A 17,858-nucleotide genomic window follows, 5' to 3' on the forward strand; every position below is an offset into this window, starting at 1 on the left:
GAGGGCTGCCAGGATGGGCCCCAGCGTCACCTGCTCCGGGCAGGTCAGAGGCAGAATTGTCCGAAATCCGCATATCTGTGCCTCCTCAGCATTTACCTGCCCAGCAGTAGGGAGGGGATTGTTTGGAAGAAACACAGGTCACGCAGCTCTACCCCTTGTCATAACACAGCAGCAACCTGTTAGCGTGTATCTAACCAATGTGACGAGCTTCCCCAGTAGCTCAGTGGTGAAGAACCCACCTGCCAGTACAGGAGACGCGGTTTTGATCCTTGGGTCAGGAAGACCCCCTGGAGGAGGAAATGGCAACCCACCCTGGTATCCTTGCCTGGGAAGTGCCTATGGACAAAGGAGCCTGTTGGGCTACAGTCCATGGGGTCACAAGAGTCAGACACGGCTGAGCAACTAAATAACAACAAACCAATGTGACTGAGAGAGGAGGTTGAAACGACAGGCTGAGATCAGCTTTTTAGTGCCTCGTTTCATCATTCAGAATTGTCATCCCTATTTTTCAGTGGCATTGATAGCTGAAAAACAATTATGGAATTTGATGAAGAATCGTAAGTGAGACTGAATAAGCCAGGAATCCTCGTGGGGAATTGTAGGTCTGGTTGGGACGTGGGAGATTGACCTCAGCCACTGGGCAGGTCACTGAGGATGGGGCTGCCCCAGGGCCTCCGCTTCCCCATCTGTAAAATGGGATGGTTGCAGAAATGGTACAAGCTCTTTCTCAGTCCTGAAGTTCTGTACTTTTATTGTTCTTACGTTTTCAGTCTATGTTTTTTCCTCCTTAAGTTATGAAGTTATGTTAGTCACTCAGTTGTGTCAGACTCTTTGTGACCCCATGGACTGCTGCCCACCAGGCTTCTCTGTCTGTGGAAGTCTTCAGGCAAGAATACTGGAGTGGATTGCCATTCCCTTCTCCAGGGGATCTTCCCAACCCAGAGATCCAACTTGGGTCTTCTGCATTGCAGGCAGATTCTTTACCATCTGAGCCACTAGGGAACCAAAGTTAAGCTCAAGTGATTTAAGAAACTTAGGGAATTCCCTGGTGATCCAGCAGTTAAGGCTCTGTGCTTCTGCTGACGTGGACCCGGGTTCAGTCCCTGGTCGGAGAACTAAGATCCCACAAGCCATGAGGGGCGGCCCAGAGAAAAGAAAAGAAACTTAATGGCACAGAAGGATCACTTTCTGTGATCACGTGATTTCTTACTGGTTAAAAATACCTGTTCTGTTGACTTCAACATCTTAAATTATGACCTTTTAAAAAAAAGTCATGTTTACCTAAGATTAGATTTGGCTCCAGATTAATTTATTTTTAACTCTTAGCAGCTGTTGATTCTATTTCTTTGCTTGTGAAGTCAAGAAGGGTCTGTTGAGCTCTCTGGTTTTCTGCTGTTACAGAGCATTAGTGCGTGGGAGTTTCTTAGAAGCGCCTGAGTGCTAGGATGGTGTAACTTGTATTGTTAGAAAGAGTGAGAGTACTTGTTTTCTAAGGGAAAAAGAAAATTAAAGGAAGGTTTTCATTTTCAAAGGGGAACATTTTCATTGTTGGATTAACTATATCTTTGCAACATGTTTTTAAAAGTTTCTTAAATAGCAAGCTAATGCCTTCTTTTTGGTGAAAAATGAGTTAGTTACAAGTGATATAGCCTTCAGAGCAGGAACCAAGATAAATGTTGTACAAACCGTCTGCAGCTCATTGTCTTTTATGGTTGTTTCTCTGTTCCCCCAGCAAGGACCTAGCAAGGCCTCGAGCGGTAGCGCCCGCTCCCACCACCCCGTTCCTCCATGGGAGGTTCCACTCCCAGCAAGGCTGGAGCCTGGGAGTGTCCAGGATCCAAGTGTGAACTCGGTCCTGGTGTGGGCTTGTCTTGAGAATGTCAGAGTCCATCTAAAACGTTTGGATGCTCCAAAGTGATCTTCAGTTGTTCAGTATAATTTGCTTTCTTTGGGTTTATCCATTGAAAGCTGGTAGTTAAGGTTGTATCATGTAAACTGTGTCTCTTGGTGGGGATGGCTCCTTCATTCTACTCACTTAGACGTTAAAACGGTCCTTAGTGCTTTCTGAGCCCTCTTCAGGGATGTGCTCATGACTTTTTAGAGTGGTTTTGCCTTGTCTAAAGTAGCAGCATGCGGAGATTAAGAAATCTTAATCCTCTAAAATAGCTATCTTTCAATTTCAGGTGTTTAAGGATAATTGCTGCAAGAGGGAGATTCTGGCCCTTCAGATATTCTGTCGGAACGAGGGCCGGGGCTGTGCAGAGCAGTTGGCCCTGGGGCACCTGCTGGTGAGTGCGGCGAGATGTCCAGAAACACCGGTCCCTGGTCAGCACGGCGGAGCCCCTAAGACCATGTCTGCATTCATCTTTCAGACACAACCAAGTGGGAGAGCAGGCAGAGCCCCTTGGGTGTCAGGTGTTATTTTTATGACATCACAGACAGAAATGTCAATTGGCTTTTGAACACCCTACCGTATTTAGAGTAGAAAGAAATCTGAATTGAATGTTAATTATAGAAGGCCCATTTAAACCTTCTCCTATTTATAACCATAAAATTCCATGTAACTTCTTTTTTTTTTTTTTTGATTACTCTCATATTTAATCCTGGAAGGATATTTGAATTAGAACAAAACGAAGTCCTTGGTGGATAACTATTTATTTATCCAGGAGGAAAGGCTAATTGACTGAGTTCTTCAAAAGCAGTATGGTTTGAGTAATCACTCAGTGGAATATGAAGTTCAGCACCTCTTGATATGTCTGTCAGTCTCCTCTGAGAGGAGCTGGTGGAGCAGCAGATGGAGATGCCTGTGTAGGATTTGACTGCACAGAAGCTAGAGTTGGTATTTCAGACTGGAGGTCTGCCGATGAAGAGCTCCAAACGAACTGTCTGCCTTCCAGGTTCATCTGAAGAATGACTGCCAGTTTGAGGAGCTCTCGTGTGTCCGTGCAGACTGCAAAGAGAAAGTCCTGAGGAAAGACCTGCGCGACCACGTGGAGAAGGCCTGTAAATACCGCGAGGCCACGTGCAGTCACTGCAAGAGCCAGGTCCCGATGATCACGTTGCAGGTGCGGTGTTCTCTCGCTCCCCGCCTTGCGCTCCGTCCAGGTGCCGTTTGTCCACAGAACAGCTTGCCAAATGACTGTTCTCAGAAATAGAGAGAAAAGATAGGCGTAACTAGCAATTTTCATCTGACTTTGTTTCAGAGCTAAGCTGTATTTGTTTTGCCCATTTTGATTTATGCAATTAGCATTTGCCGTGCCTTGATCGACTGTCATTTGGGGTGTCAAAAAAAAAAAAGAATGAAGACTGATTATTCAAAAAAAGGTAGAATTTTCCACTTGTCCCAGGGAATAGCCTCAAAATCTTGCTGGATCACGTAACCATTCTATGGCTCTGAGACTGTAACCATCACTCCAGCAGGGTGATTTATCCCTCTTTACTAAAGTACAGCTGTCTCTCTTGGGGAGAGAGGAGAAGTTAACATTTTTTCGTGCCTCCCTTGTTTCCGCACGGTTTTATATTGTGCGCATGTTAGAATCGGATCACTTATGTGTAAATTAAAGAGAAGCAGATGTTGGGATGGAGGACAAGCGTCCAAAGGAGTCAGCGGTGTGAACACTGTCGAATGTTTGCTTGTTGAGTACATATTTACTGCATACCTACTGTGTGCTGGGTGCTGTTCTCGGGGCTGGGGGTTCAGGGTGACCTCATCTTACAGTGGGAAGAGGTCATCAATACGATAAAGATGGGAGGTGGGGTGGTGAGGGCAGGCCCCTCCGAGGCTGTCGGATCGATGCAGGAAGAGCGTCGGGGCAGAGGCAGCGGCCACGGGTAGCTCTGGCTCTGAGATGGAGTGAACTCGGCAGCTGGACTTCAGGGGCTGCCTCGGACAGGGCAGGGGTGAGGTGGGAAGTTGATGGGAGCAGACTAGGGGTGGGGGTCTGGACAGCTCTGAGCAAGGGGCAGACGTGATCAGCATTATGCAGAGCCAGTGGGATTAGCCAGTGGCTTGAGCATGGAGTGTGAGTGGAGTGTGAGTTGAGCGGATGCCCAGTGCTTATAACTAGAGCAGGGGATGCTGAGGTGTGGCTCAGAGGGCGAGAGCAGGCTCTGGGGAGGAGGGAGTGGTCTGGGCCACAGGGTGTGTTAACAGGTGGTCCTGGCAGCCCAGGGCCTGGAGCGAGTAGAGAGCAGGGCCAGTCAGGCCAGAGGCCTGGGCGCACAGTGCTTACAGCCTGCAAAGCAAGGGGGGTCATCCAGTGGAGGGGCGGCCAGGGCCCCGAGGGTGATTCCCCCGAGGGTGGAGGGTGACGTCTCAGAGGGAGACGGGGCGTGGTGGGGCAGGTGGGCGGTGCTGCTGGGGGGTGGAGCCAGGGGCGGGGCTGGGCTTCTGAACCCAGCAGGCCAGTGACTGGTGGGTCAACAGACAGAGGGACCCTGGACAGGCAGCCAGGCCTGAGGACCACGTCTCGTTCCTGGCAGATGTTCGGGAGCACGAACTGACCCCCATTTAGAAACGGTTGTCTTTGTTTTTCTGTGTGAAGTGAGAGTAATCACTGTAACCTCCACTTTACCTTCTTTGTTTAACTTTTCTGTGCCTGTGACTTTCTTCCATCGTGAAGTCTGTTTGCTGTATGATTGTTGTTTCTGGTTATTAATAACCTTTAAGTGCCCTCCCCTTTGGAAAATAGCAGTAGTATTTTTCATAATTGAATAATTTCTTCAGTAATTAAATTCGAGTGAAGGCAACATGTACCCAATGAGCAATCCTCCTGACCTTACACATATCACTATGTTGCTATCAAAGTTATACTTTGCTTCTTGCAAAAATCAATTACCTTTATTTGCAGAATAGAATTCAGAAATTAATTTTCATTTGAGAAAGAATTGTAGAGCATGTGAGTTAAACAGCTTGTCAGTAGCCGACTGTGAGCTTCAGTCAAGCCTGCGAAGAGGTGGATTTTGGAATAACAGCATCGCTCATGGAGTCGTGAAATGCTTATTGAGTACCCATGGGGCACCAGACCCCAAGCTAGTTGCCCAGGACACACAAGAGAACAAATCACAGTCTCTCCCCTTCACTCCACCGTCTGGTGGGGGAGACAGCCAGTTACACAGTTGTGTAAATGCTGGTGTGGGAAGGGCTGGTTCACCTGGCCTGACAGGGTCCATGAGGCTGTGGAGAGGAAGTGGCATCTGACCTGATGTGGGGTCATAAATGTGTTGACTGCGAAGAGGAGACAGAGACAGCAGGTGGAGAGGCGCAAAGCAGTGCTTACAAGTTTGGGACCTGAGTTGTCCGAGTAAATATTCCTCCTAAATCTTCCTGCCCTTCAGTGATGGAGATGTCCTGGTGTGTCTTCAGGGTGTGGACCCTGCAGTGCGTCTCGGGGCAGATCTTACTTTCTGTCCACCTGTGATCACTGTGGGGAGCACGCCTGCTTGGGGGTCAAGCTGGTACACCCCGCTCTAGGCCCCAGGGCCCGGGCGCCAGCAGGCAGCCACACCCGTACTTCCTCCCCTGCCAGGAAAGGGCCCCCATCTTGTTGGCAGTGGCGGAATTTGACTCCCAAGTCTTGTTCTTTCAACTCTCCTACAGTCTCGTCCTCTCAGGCCTTAAGTCTGTTTTTAAAAAGCGCAGTTGTTTAACTTGGGCCCGAAGCCCCAGGTCATCCTGACTTTCCTCCTCCTCCTGCATTCTGTGGTGTGACAAGTACATCGAGTGTTGATAAAGTGTAGACTGATAAAGCACAGAGACACTCAAGTTCTTATGAGCAGTTCTTTTCTATCTTTAAACCATGGTATTGGTGTGTCAGGTCTTTTTGAGTTTGTTTTTTTAATCTGTTAGCATAAAGCATCAGAAAAAAACTCTTCCATTTAGCCCAGAGATTATAGAGTATCATTCTCTTTGAACAGTTCTGTTAATTTGTGAAAAGTCAAGAATTATAAAGGGTGGCCAAGGGTCACCTCTTAACTCATTACATCTGCAGAGACTCTCTTTCCAAACAAGGTCACATTCTGAGGTCCGGGGGTGATATTTCAGGGGTCACTTTTCAACCCACTGCAGTCAAAGCTATAAATGGCAAGTCACAGAAAATAGAAATGCTTAAAATAAAGAGCATGCTAATAGCTACACATTAAAGAATTGCAAGTCACACCATTGCCTTTTTTACCCATCACTGTTGGAGATGGGAAGGTTTGACAGAACTGGCAAAACCCCCGAAATCCCATGTGAGACGCTTACCCTCCGATAGCCAGAAAAGCCTGTTTTGGTCGTCCTTGCTCAGGTCTGCAGCGCACATGAAGCTCCTGACGGGCCTGGCGTACAGGCCCCAGCCTCTCCCCCTGCGGCCCCCTGCCTGCCTCCTCAGCGCACGGCCCCTCCCCTGCGTCAGCTCAGTGCTGCCTCTGTGACCCCAGCCCCAGGCGCTCTCCCCGCACTCCTGCCACGGGGTGACGGTCTGTCCATCCCCGCTTCTCTTCTCGCTGTCCTGGGCCAGGCTGACCCAAGGCCAGGGCAGGCCCGGCCCGGTGGATGAGGCTGGGGTCACGGGCAGCTTTGGGAGGGAGGCATGGCATCTGGAGCACTGGCCACGTCTGTTCTCCAGGCCCGGGACTGACTCCATCCTTACCGCTGCCCTCTGAGGGAGGACTGGTCACTCCCCGCCTACAGATGACGCTCTCTGGCCGAGACGGCCCACTGAAAAACGCATGAAGCCTTGACTTGGCACCAGGGAACTCCTAGGGTGAGGGGGTCCCCTCGCAGGAGATGCTGGTCAGGCTCAGTCCAGCCAAGAGCTTTCCGATGAGCTCGAGACAGCCGTGGGCCGCCCGCTGCAGGCGCTGGAGGCTCTGGGGGCCTCCGGGACCACACTCGGGAGCAGAGGGGTCCTGTCCACACGGCCTGCCTGCCAGGCTGAGCCAGACTGGGGACTGCAAGCGGCAGGACGACTGGCCTCTGGGCCAGAGAAGCGTCCTTGCGGGCGCCGTGTCCTTGGCCCGCACTCCTGCCGGTCAGACGGCATGTGCCTAGGGCTGCCCGATGTAGCGTGCCAGCAGAACCGGAGTGTCCTTGGGCCCGAGGGGAGCCCACCATCCCTCCTCCTGCCGAGTGCTGCCCTCTGAAGCCTGGCCCCACAGTCTGTTTCATGGGGGCTCTGGGTCTGCCTGTGCGGCCTGTCGCGTGTCTCGAGGTGCTGTCTCCAGGCCCGCTCGGGCTTGCTGGCCTCAGGAGCTCTGGCCTGTGCTTTGCTGGTGGTGGTGTAACAGACGGGTGCCAGCAGGTGCCCGTGGCACTGAGCTCGGCAGTGGCCGTCACCCAGGCTCTGTGTTGAAATCTGTGCCATCCAGAGAAGGGCTTCACTGGAACATACCTACGTTGCCCTTGCATTAAAGGAAATCCAGGCACGCTCTCAGCACAGTCATTTAAATTCCTGGGGATCACACTGTTTTCAGGCTCTGGAGAAGCATCATTTCCAGACTCCAAGCTGAGAAGCCAGAGGGGAAGTGTCCGCCCCAGCCATCAGAGGCTGGGCCCTGGCGTTCACCCCCGTGTGAGCGGGCACAGGTGGCGGGGCGGCGTCGGCCCCGGGGACGCGGCTGGAGGGCACGCAGGTGGAGGGCACAGGCGGGCTGGGGCGGGGCCCGCGGCCGGGGGGAGCGGTCCTAGAGTGGCCCCTCGTGAGTTGCTCCGACCAGTCAGCTCTGGGGCGCTCTGGTGAGTGCCTGCCTTCTCAGCACTCACGCTTCTGTAACAGAGCGACCCATCCAGGTGTGGTGGGAGCCTTGGGACCCGAGGACATGACTGTGGACAGAGGGCTTCCCTTGGGGCCTCGTGGGGATGCCGGCGGTCTCTGAAGGAAGGCGGGTCGTGTGTTTCCAAGTTGGCAACGGTTTCTCTTTCTCCTCCAGAAACATGAAGACACGGAGTGTCCCTGCGTGGTGGTGTCCTGCCCACACAAGTGCAGCGTCCAGACCCTTCTGAGGAGCGAGGTGAGGGGTGTGGCTGGGCCCCTGGAAGAGCTGGGGGTCCTTTGGGTCCCCATTTCCCCCTTGACGCCAAGGCCCCGAGGTCGTCACAGATCATGGTGGTGAGAGCGTAGGACGATGAAAAAACTCATGCTATTCTTGGAAATCAGATATTTCAGAAACAAGCAGTTAAAAGCTATAGAGTGGTGAATTCAGAGCAAAAACATCATTAAAAACTGAGAAAACGGGAATATTTACAGTGCAAGCAGGGGCGACCCTTTTTAGATTTAAATCTGTAGAATAGGAATGACTCTACGAGCGTCTCAGGAAGATCAGTTAACTGAGAGATGCTCATGAGCTGTTTCGGCCACACAGGCTGTGCGGGGTCTGCCCTGGGGTGAGAGGGTGGTGGGTGGCGGGCGGTGGGGAGGCGCCTGGACGGCGGACTGGCGGACCTGGACTGTCCCTGAGGCAGGTGGACTCTGCGGTTGCCTTGTCTGACCAGGGTATATCCAGCTGCTGTTCTGGGAGCCGTGGGGGCGCCCGTGGGCTTCGGGGTGCCTGCAGCCCTGGTCCCCACGCCCAGCGCCCTCGGGCCTGGGCGCTCTGGCCTGAGGAACGTGCTCACCTCAGCCCTTCTCAGCTGCCTGGGATTTGACACCTGGACACTGCAGGGGTCGGGGACGTCGGTCTCTCCCGTCCCTGAGGCCAGGGACACGGGCGCAGGAGGACCCTGGAGCCCCTCTCACCGAGGTGCCCCGTCCCGGACGTCCCTGCTGGGCAGGGGCCGGTCTCGCCGGGTGTGACGGTGGTCTCTGGGCCCCTGGCCATGCCTCAGAGAACAGCAAGGGCACTGTCTCCACGGCTGGGAAGTCCCTCTGTTAAAGTGAACCTACGAAGAGGCTGCTGTGGAAATAACTTCCAGGGTTCCATATACTTTCCTCAGTGTTGACTCACGCAGGGCTATCTATATTAGGAACAAAATTGTCTCCATTTGCCTTTAAGTTATCTTTATTTTAAAAAATCTTTAAACCTGCATTGATCTCAAGTTTCTGGTGAAAGGTGCCATTTTATGGATGGTTCTTGCTCTAGCCCCGAGCTCCCCTAAATTCTGTAGGGCTCTGAGACTAATGATGATGAAGCCAATTTAGGGGAAGCACAACCCTGAGTTTATAGTTGTAGAAAATAGCGCTAAACTCAATATGTCCCCAATTTTAACATTAGACGTGTTAGATGGTTGGATTTACAACTGTACTGATGGCAGTGAAAGAAAACGTTTTACGATTTTCAAACTGACGTCCCTGCACACACGGCTGCCTGTTGAGTTTCTGTGCCTGCCACCTGCCACCTGCCTCCTGGCTGCCTCCTGCAGGTGCAGCCACTGCCACCCCGCCCCGGCCCAGACCTTCTTCCGGGTTGGCCTTGGCAGCGGGCAGGTGGGCCCCTCGGGCTGTCCTGTAACTGGCACGGCCAGCAGTCTGGCCTGCTGTGAGCCTCTCCCTGTCGTCCTGAGTACGGACCTGGCGGGAGGCGACTTTGTCCCAGAGAATAGAAGAGAAGGCATCGAACCCAGCTGCGCCCACCAGAGCAATGTCGTACAAGCGCTGGCTCCTGGGAGGACACGCTCCCGGGCCCCCATGCACTGCGCTCACAAACCGCTCTGCTGATTCAGGGTCTGACTGTTTTCTGTAAAGATCTGTCCCTTGAATTTCCAATATAGAGATCATCTTTAAAATTGTATTAGCCTAACGCAAAACGCCGTGTCTCTAAAATGCGGATGTTTCCATTTCCTCCTCTCCTGAGGGGCACCCTGAGCAGTGTGTGTTTGACAATTTGCCAACGTTGAAGCAGAGCACGGGCTTCCTCCTGGCCGGACGAGCTCCGCCCCTGTCCCTCGTAGTTGTCCTCCATGAAGTGGAGTGGAGCACGTTAAGATCCATGTTGTTAAGATGACTCAGGGGTCTCTGAAAAGCCACATGAATTTCTGGCCAAACTGAGGGAGGAGAGTCTTTTCAGAAGGAGAGTCCCCTCTGCAGTTGTCGTGAGCATGGGGGTCTGGGGGTGCCTGTGTGCGCTTCCCTGGAGAGAGACACCTACTTCTGTGTACTGTATACGAGGTGTGTGGCCCAGCTACATCGGAATGCTTTCTATTTTTTGTGTTTCATGCAATTTTTTTGTTTATAGTCTTTAAATGTGCTTTTCAGTTTGGTTTTTTTTTTTTTTTCTTCCTTTCTTTTTAAAATTCTGCAGACAGCGTGTCACAAAAGTTGTTCTAAAAAAAGCCACAAGTGTAAGAAATGTTACAGTAAATGTATTTCTGTATATTGGTGTGTATGTGTATACACGTGATGATACTGTATATTTACTGGGTAGAAGTCTAGGAAGCAGGTGGTGTAAACACACCTGTAGCCGACAAGCCCCATTCGTAACAGTGGAACCCAGATGCTACCTGTGCCCTTGATATGTTTGAACATTTTCATGCAAACGTTTGTGCCACAACTCACGTCTCTTTCCCGTTGCAGTTGAGTGCACACTTGTCAGAGTGTGTCAATGCCCCCAGCACCTGTAGTTTTAAGCGCTATGGCTGCATTTTTCAGGTCAGTATCCGACATTCGTCCTTCCCAGTCGCTGACATTCCTCCATGAGAGAAAGTTAACTGTGTTGACATTTTAACATGCAAGCTCTGGGCTTTCCGTTTTGTTACGGCTCCGAGTCACCAGCTTCACACGGGCGACAGACCACGTGCGGCAGCCGTGGGGGCCGCTTTTCAGGCTGGGGGTGTCGTGAGCCTTTAGGTGGACGCCTGTGCTGAGGGGGAGTTAATGCCTCAGCAGAAGGATCCCATTCAAACCGGCAGGCCCGACGCGGGGTGGGGTTTCTAGGTAGACTGCGGCACCCCGGACGTGGTTTCAGCAGCATGTGCACCAGTGCACCGCGGTGAGGGTTGCACACGCGTGTGTCCTTAGTGTGTCCCGTGTACATGCCACACCTCCCGGATTGCCGGGCGGAGAGGAGTCTCTTCCACTGCCACGCCTGTGCCGTGAGAAATCTGTTCCTGGTTTTTTTGTTTTTTTTAACACACCTGATATTGCTGGTGGATTTGAACTAGTTTTCATTTAAACGTATATCTTGATTTTAGAACTATCAAAGGTCAGTATGTACTCCAGTTGAAGCATTTTATATTTGATTTTTATGTATTATCAATACATTATTGTGAAGTCAGAACAGGGATATTAGCATCTCAACATTTTCTTAGAAAGTGATTTTTTTTTTAACACACCTGAGATGGCTAGTGAATTTGAACTATTTTCATTTAAATGTATATCTTCATTTTAGAACTATCAAAGGGCAGTATATACTTCAATTAAAGCATTTTATATTTGATTTTTATGTATTATCAATACATTATTATGGAATCAGTGCAGAGATATTGGCATCTCAGCATTTTCTTAGGAAGTAAAAAGCCTGAGAGTGAGGACGAAGGTAGCTTTCCCTCTGCTTGTCTCTTAAGGAGACTGAGCCCTCACCACTGTTATGTCGTATGTACTTATATATCATTCATTCTGTGTATGTATATATATATATGTTGATATATAGCAATACTTGTATGAACATATATATATGAATATTCTATGTACAGAGTATATGTTTTGGAGATCATCAAAATGCTTTCCATGGCTTTTAAATTTTCCAGGATCAAAAACAAATTGCATTCTTATACCATTTATTTTCTTAGATATGTGAAGTACTGTTTCACATGCTCATTATTGACTCTGAGATGGTCTACATCTTATGTACTCTGTAGATTGTTTATGTTCTGTACGTAACTTTCTAAGTATACTTAGAATAGTTAGGGACTGTGCATTTCCTGATACTAGTATTTCACTAGTAAGTTAATATCTTAATAGATTACTTAGAATCCTACTTTGATTACACATTCACTAGATTATTGTAGCACCATCTAGCTACGACTTGCAGATGTCTCAACGTTTTCCATTTATATTTTAGTGCAGAAAACTTACTAAGGAACAAAAGGGATATGTCTGAAATTTAATTTCTCAATGTTGGAGGTCTGAAGCGTAGGTAAACTGAGGGGTCAGTGAAGCACACGGTCTCGAGGCAGTGGGCGCAGAATCGCAGCGCCTCATCCTTGAGCTGCGCGGTCCCTCTCGGTGCGGCCCCCTCACCTGCACACGGTAGATCAGGGGTCACTGAGCGCAGCCCTTGGAGGCTGGAGATGCCCTGTGAGCCTTCCCCGATTCAGTCCCCCCCCTTCATGTGCGGTGCTGGCGTGAGGTCGTCTGAGGGTCGGAGCCTCTGACCGAGGGCGGCTGGCTGACTGCATCTCCTCTTTGTTCTCAGGGGACAAACCAGCAGATCAAGGCCCACGAGGCCAGCTCCGCAGTGCAGCATGTCAACCTGCTGAAGGAGTGGAGCAACTCCCTGGAGAAGAAGGTACGCCCCGCCGTTCCCGGCCTCTGCTGGCTTCTGACAATTTCTTCCTGTTGTGTGAAGAAGAAAGCCTTCTTTTTATTTAGTAATGGGTTTTGGATAAAAGAAACAGCATGAAGTGTCAAAAAAGTAAATTCTTCTCAAGCGATCTTGAGTTTATAAATGCAGGTGTGTGGTTTTGCTAGCTTGCTTTTTGTTTTTTAGTTGCCAAGTGTGTATAAAGTGCTTTTTAAAAAACTCACATGGTGATTCTCTTAGTATTGAGTTAGAACAGGGATTGTCGCTTCCAGTGTCCACCCCCCAACCCTGTCTTTTTGTAAATAAAGCTTTATCGAAACGGGGCCACGCGCACTCACTTCCCCATTGCCCATGGCTGCTTTCAGACCAGGACGGCAGCGTTGACACGGAGACCGTGTGGACTGCACAGCCCCCAAATACTACTCTCTGGTTGTTTACAGAAAGTCTGCCAGCCCCAGTCTGGAAGGGTACCGGTGTCACGTGTGTGACCCTGTAAGAGACAGGAGGAAGGGACGTGTCCACATCACCAGTGTTACTGTTGTTCGTTGTGCGTTTTTGTTTGTGGACCGTGCCGGGTCTTCACTGCAGTGCACGGGCTTAGCTGCCCCGCAGCATGTGGGATCTTACTTCCCCAACCAGGGATACCAGGGTTACAGTTAACTGTGGAAGTCTGGGGGGCCACACAGCCCCTCCCCAGACACACCTGCTCTCCTGGGCGTCTCCTCGAAGCCCCGCTGTGGGGTCTGCACTCCCCTCCTTATTAGCAGGCACCTGCCCACAGAACACTCCTCCCGGGGGCGGGGGGGGGGGGGGGGCGGGGTTTGTTCTGTGGTGCTCAGATTGCCAAGCCTGCTTTCCCAAAGAAAGGATGAAAACCTCCAAGGCTTGACAGAGAAGGTTATAGATCTCCCACTGTGGCTTATGGCTTGTATACAAAAATAAGAACTTAGTTTGATATTCAACAAACATGTGTTGAGGACGTGTGATGGGAGGACGCTGGGATGAGTTTCGGCAGCCCGGGGAGTTGATGTTTGCTTTCTAAAGGTTTGTAAAGATTTGAATATCTTGTTTTGAGTGTTAAACCCAAGCAATTTAAAATGTAAATGTGCTTGAAGGAGTGTAAAGTTTTAAATCAAAAAATGTTTATTAAATATGACATTAAATATTTTTTTAGTATAAATGCTTAAGCTGGAGATGAGAAGCTCTGAAAGGCTTTGTGTGCTGTGTGTACCACGCGTGGGACAGGAAGAGCCTTCTGTTTGACCGTGAAATAGAATCTGTGTCACATGAATGATTTATAACTTTCCCATGAGCACATATTTGCTCTGAGTTCAGCAACGGTTTACCTATGAATCCTTTTTTCTCCTCTTGTTGAAGAAGGCGTTGTTTCTGCGTTTTCAAACTATAGGCGTAGATCGCAGGGCTTTTGGTCTCTCACAGATACAGCTTCTCATGTATCTAAAAGGTTCTCCCTTTCCTGTGAAGTGTATTGGTTTTGTCCCAGCTGTGCTGGTTACATAGCTGCGGGCTGGGGGTGTGCTCACCCCCTCGGTTGTTGGTGGGGCTGTCAGGAGGGCTCCCTGGATGCAGGAGGGGGAGATGGGGGTCATCCCGTCCAGGATGCAGGAGGCGGAGATGGGGGTCATCCCGTCCCAGATGCAGGAGGGGGAGATGGGGGTCATCCCGTCCTGCGCCCTCCTGCCCTGCCACCCCAGCACCCTGAGGGCATCCTCTTGGCACTGTTGGAAACCCCGGGACCCGGCTACATGGCCCACACCCCCTCCCCGGCGATCCTCCCCCTTGCACAGCACACACCAGCCGGGGGGGCGGGTTTGAAACGTCTGCTCCCGTGGCTTTGCTCAGGGGTGAGCCCTTCCCTGAGCCCACCCCCCACTAGGGACAGCCAGGCCTCCGCCCTGCGCACCCTTCCTGTGTCCGTGAGAAGCTGGCATCTCTTCTCTGGGCCCAAGAGCAAACCTGGACAACAAATGGAGATGTTTGTGTTTTCTTCAAGTGGGAATTTGTTTCTCATCATAGAACTATTCAGTTGGATCTTGAGTTATTTTGTTCATCTAGGTTAGAAAATAGAACATTTGAGTTGATTCGGAAAGACCAATTATTACATGCACAGTCCAACTAAAAAAGAACAACAAAACTGTTTAAAGTCAGGACCTGAAACACCCATCCTACATTTTAGGAAAGCTTAAGTCACAAGGAAGTCTTAGGGTGCCCCCAACAGGCGGGGGTGGAGGGTATGTTCGGGGAGGAGGGTCTCGGGGGGACCCTGCTCGGTCTGCTGTGTAGATTCTGGGAAACACAGCTGCTGGTGGGCTTCCCTCTGCCTGTGGCGTCACCTGGTGGGCGGGTGAAAGCGAGGGTCTGCTGGCACCCAGGGGCTGGCATCCTTCATTAAAATATGTAAATAAAGGAAACTAAGTTTAAGGGCAATCCCTCTGTAAAGACATCAAGAGTGTGATGTGGCGGACTCCCCTGGGGGTGCAGTGGGTGGGAGTCTGCGGTCAGTGCAAGGGAAACAGGTTCAACCCCTGGGTCGGGAAGATCCCATGTGCCGCAGAGCAGCTCAGCCTGCGGACCCTGGAGCCCGTGCTCAGCAGCACAAGAGCCACCGCGGCGGAAGGCCGGAGCCCAGGAACTGTGTCCATCTCCAACGGATGGGAATGAGGGAGTGGTAACTTTAGAAAAAGCAAGGTACCACTGCCAGCCACCCATGCCCCAGGCTGGATGCTGCAGGCTGGTCCTTGCAGGAGGCCGAGGACCAGTGAGACAGCATAGTTTAGGAAAGAGAGTGCATTTGTGCTGAGTGAAACCCTAGGGGAGTTGAAATATATATTGCAGGTTTTGTATTCTTTTGTAAATATGTTTGTTATAAATAAAACAGACTGAGACAGCACCCGAAAGGTACTGCCTCCAAGCAGGACGCTGACTTTGGGCTGGTGGTTCCTCAGAGGGACGAGGTCAGGAATCCAGAAGTCACCTGAGATGCCCGTGAGCTGTCGCGTGGCTGGGTGGTCCTCAGGTGCTGGCAGTATGAGGGGGCACCTCCGAGTAGAGCCGCGGTGGAACGCACCGTCTTCCGGGCGTGGGAGGGCCATGTGAGAGGGACCCAGCGCTTGTGGGCGGAGATGGCCTTTGGCAGAGGAGGTTCCGAGGATTGAAGTGCCCTGGAGTCTCCTGCTTGGCAGGTGGGTTCTTTAACCACTGAGCCCCCAGGGCCGTCCAGAGTGCCCCTTGTGGAAGCATTGTGAGAAGACACCTTGTAGAGTTGTCCTTGAATTCCTCACCCCAGGGCTTTTAAGTCCTGTGTAAATTGGTTCTTGGGAGCTGATTATTTTTCAGAAAGGAACTTTGAAAATGTCAAAGGTGGGCTTGGAACTGCCCCCAGCAGGCCCTTCCTGGACCGCCGTGGTCTCCTGGCATCCCATCCCCTGGTGCCCCTCCCATCCCCCCAACACCGCCATTCCCTGGCACCCCCACTTCCCCCGTCCCCCGGAACCCCCATCCCCTGGCACCCCCACTTCCCCTGACACCCCCGTCCCCCGGAACCCCCATCCCCTGATGCCCCCAGCTCCCACAACACTCCTTTCCCCCGGAACCCCCATCCTCTGGCACCCCAGTTCCCCTGATACCCCCATCCCCCAGAACCCCCACCCCCTGGCAATCCCAGTTCCCCCAACACCCCTGTCCCCCGGAACCCCCTTCCGCCATCTGCATCCCCTCTCTGTGGGGTGGCAGCCTGCCCCAAGGACTCCCTGCGGCACATGTGAGACCCCTCCCTTCCTGCTCCCTCATTCTGCTGAGAGCTTCTCAAGGGTGGCGAGTGGCCCACTGGTGGCTGTGAAATAATTTAGTGGGTTGCAACTAGCATTTTTAAAAGTAGAATAAAATAGAAAGTGCCAGGTACGTTATAATTGATTAGGACGGGTTTGGTTTTGTGATCCTGTTTTAGGAATAGGCACATGTGTTCAAGGTACGTAGCGAGGAGGTGAGGTGCAGGGAGGGGTTTCCCACTGTTTCCTCATCAGAGTGTGAAAGCCACTCTGATAAAAGATTTATTTGTTTTCAGCAAAATCTTTAGAAAGTCCTGCTAATTCTGAAAGGCACTCAGCTCATCTTACTTGACTCCTAGGAAAGGTTCTGAGAACTGCGGTTCATGTCCCTGTTGAACGGACAGGACCCCCTTTCCTGTGGGGAGGAGCTTGTTCCTGGAACTCCTTCCAGTGAGCGGACCTGTTGTCGACATTTCATTACTCGTGCTAGAGTTGTTGTTAATTCTTGTTAAGATCATGGTGTTTGCTTAATTGGAGACTTTCTTTTTTCAGGTTTCCTTGCTGCAGAACGAAAGTGTAGAAAAAAACAAGAGCATACAGAGTTTGCACAACCAGATATGTAGCTTCGAAATTGAAATTGAGAGACAGAAGGAAATGCTTCGAAATAATGAATCCAAAATACTGCATTTACAGGTAAGAAGTGTAAGACTGTGGCTGGGTTGGAGGGAATGCGTCCGTGTTCTCCACCAGGACTGTCACAGGGAGGTGTCCGAGCCAAAGCCCTGACCTTGGTCCACAGGGCAGCTTGTTTCTCTTGTTTAAGTGAAACTCGGGGAAGTGGCCTGGGTTCGTGGGGTGCCCTGGGTTCGCGGGGTGGCCTCAGTTCACAGGAAGGCACGGGTTCGTGGGGCGCCCTGGGTTCACGGGTGACCTAGGTTCGTGAAGCGCCCTGGGTTCCTGGGTGACCTAGGTTCGCAGCTGGCCTGGGTTCGTGAGTGGCTTGGGTTCTCGGGGCAGCCTGGGTTCACGGGTGACCTAGGTTCACAGGGCAGACTGGGTCCACGGGGCGCCTGGGTCCGCAACTGGCCTGGAAGGCTGCAGGCACCCTTCCTGCCTGTTCCTGGAGGCCCAGCCCCATCCCCTCTCTCCTGTGCCTTTGCTTCACTGTTGGTGAAATAAGACCAGAGCCTTGGTTTTTTAAAATTAGCTTTTTATGAATATTATTTAAGATTTCATGTTGTTCCTGAGTAGCTGTGTAGTTTCACTTCCTAAAGTGAACTGAAGCCAAACTGTTCTGTTCTGAATCTTCCAATGACACAGGTACTCACATCACTTTATCTCACCATGGTGACCCAAAGGTACCTCCACCCCAAACACGGAAGCCCTCGCTGCTCTGCGAAGGGTGACGCCCAAACACGCCCGATCAGATTGTGGCTCCCTGTCTCTGTAACCCACTCGGGCTTCCATCAGGTACTTGCTGTAGGTTATTCTTCCAGACACTGTCCTCACATCGGCTGACTCGGGTGTGCCTTCAGGGTCATAGTTCCTGTGTGTATCACACACTCCAGGCGAGAAGCACTCCTGTGTGGCCAGAATGGTCTTCCAGTGCTTGTGCCCAGGGTTTCCCTAAAT

General features: G+C 51.2%; 1 protein-coding gene across 2 annotated transcripts in view; it reads left to right on the plus strand.

The window, feature by feature from the left end:
* TRAF3 (TNF receptor associated factor 3) overlaps positions 1-17,858 on the plus strand; it is a 119,388-nt gene that overhangs the window by 90,991 nt on the left and 10,539 nt on the right. The window contains exons 5-10 of one of the 2 annotated variants that reach the window (XM_043921548.1): positions 2,184-2,288; positions 2,898-3,065; positions 7,912-7,992; positions 10,491-10,565; positions 12,331-12,423; positions 16,779-16,919. In XM_043921548.1, coding sequence (XP_043777483.1) covers positions 2,184-2,288; positions 2,898-3,065; positions 7,912-7,992; positions 10,491-10,565; positions 12,331-12,423; positions 16,779-16,919 — 663 coding nt within the window. The remainder of the gene's footprint in view (positions 1-2,183; positions 2,289-2,897; positions 3,066-7,911; positions 7,993-10,490; positions 10,566-12,330; positions 12,424-16,778; positions 16,920-17,858) is intronic. The other variant, XM_043921549.1, reaches the window with a different exon arrangement.

This window comes from Cervus elaphus, chromosome 13 (assembly GCF_910594005.1).
Source record: "Cervus elaphus chromosome 13, mCerEla1.1, whole genome shotgun sequence".
In the NCBI taxonomy this organism is placed as follows: Eukaryota; Metazoa; Chordata; class Mammalia; order Artiodactyla; family Cervidae; genus Cervus; species Cervus elaphus.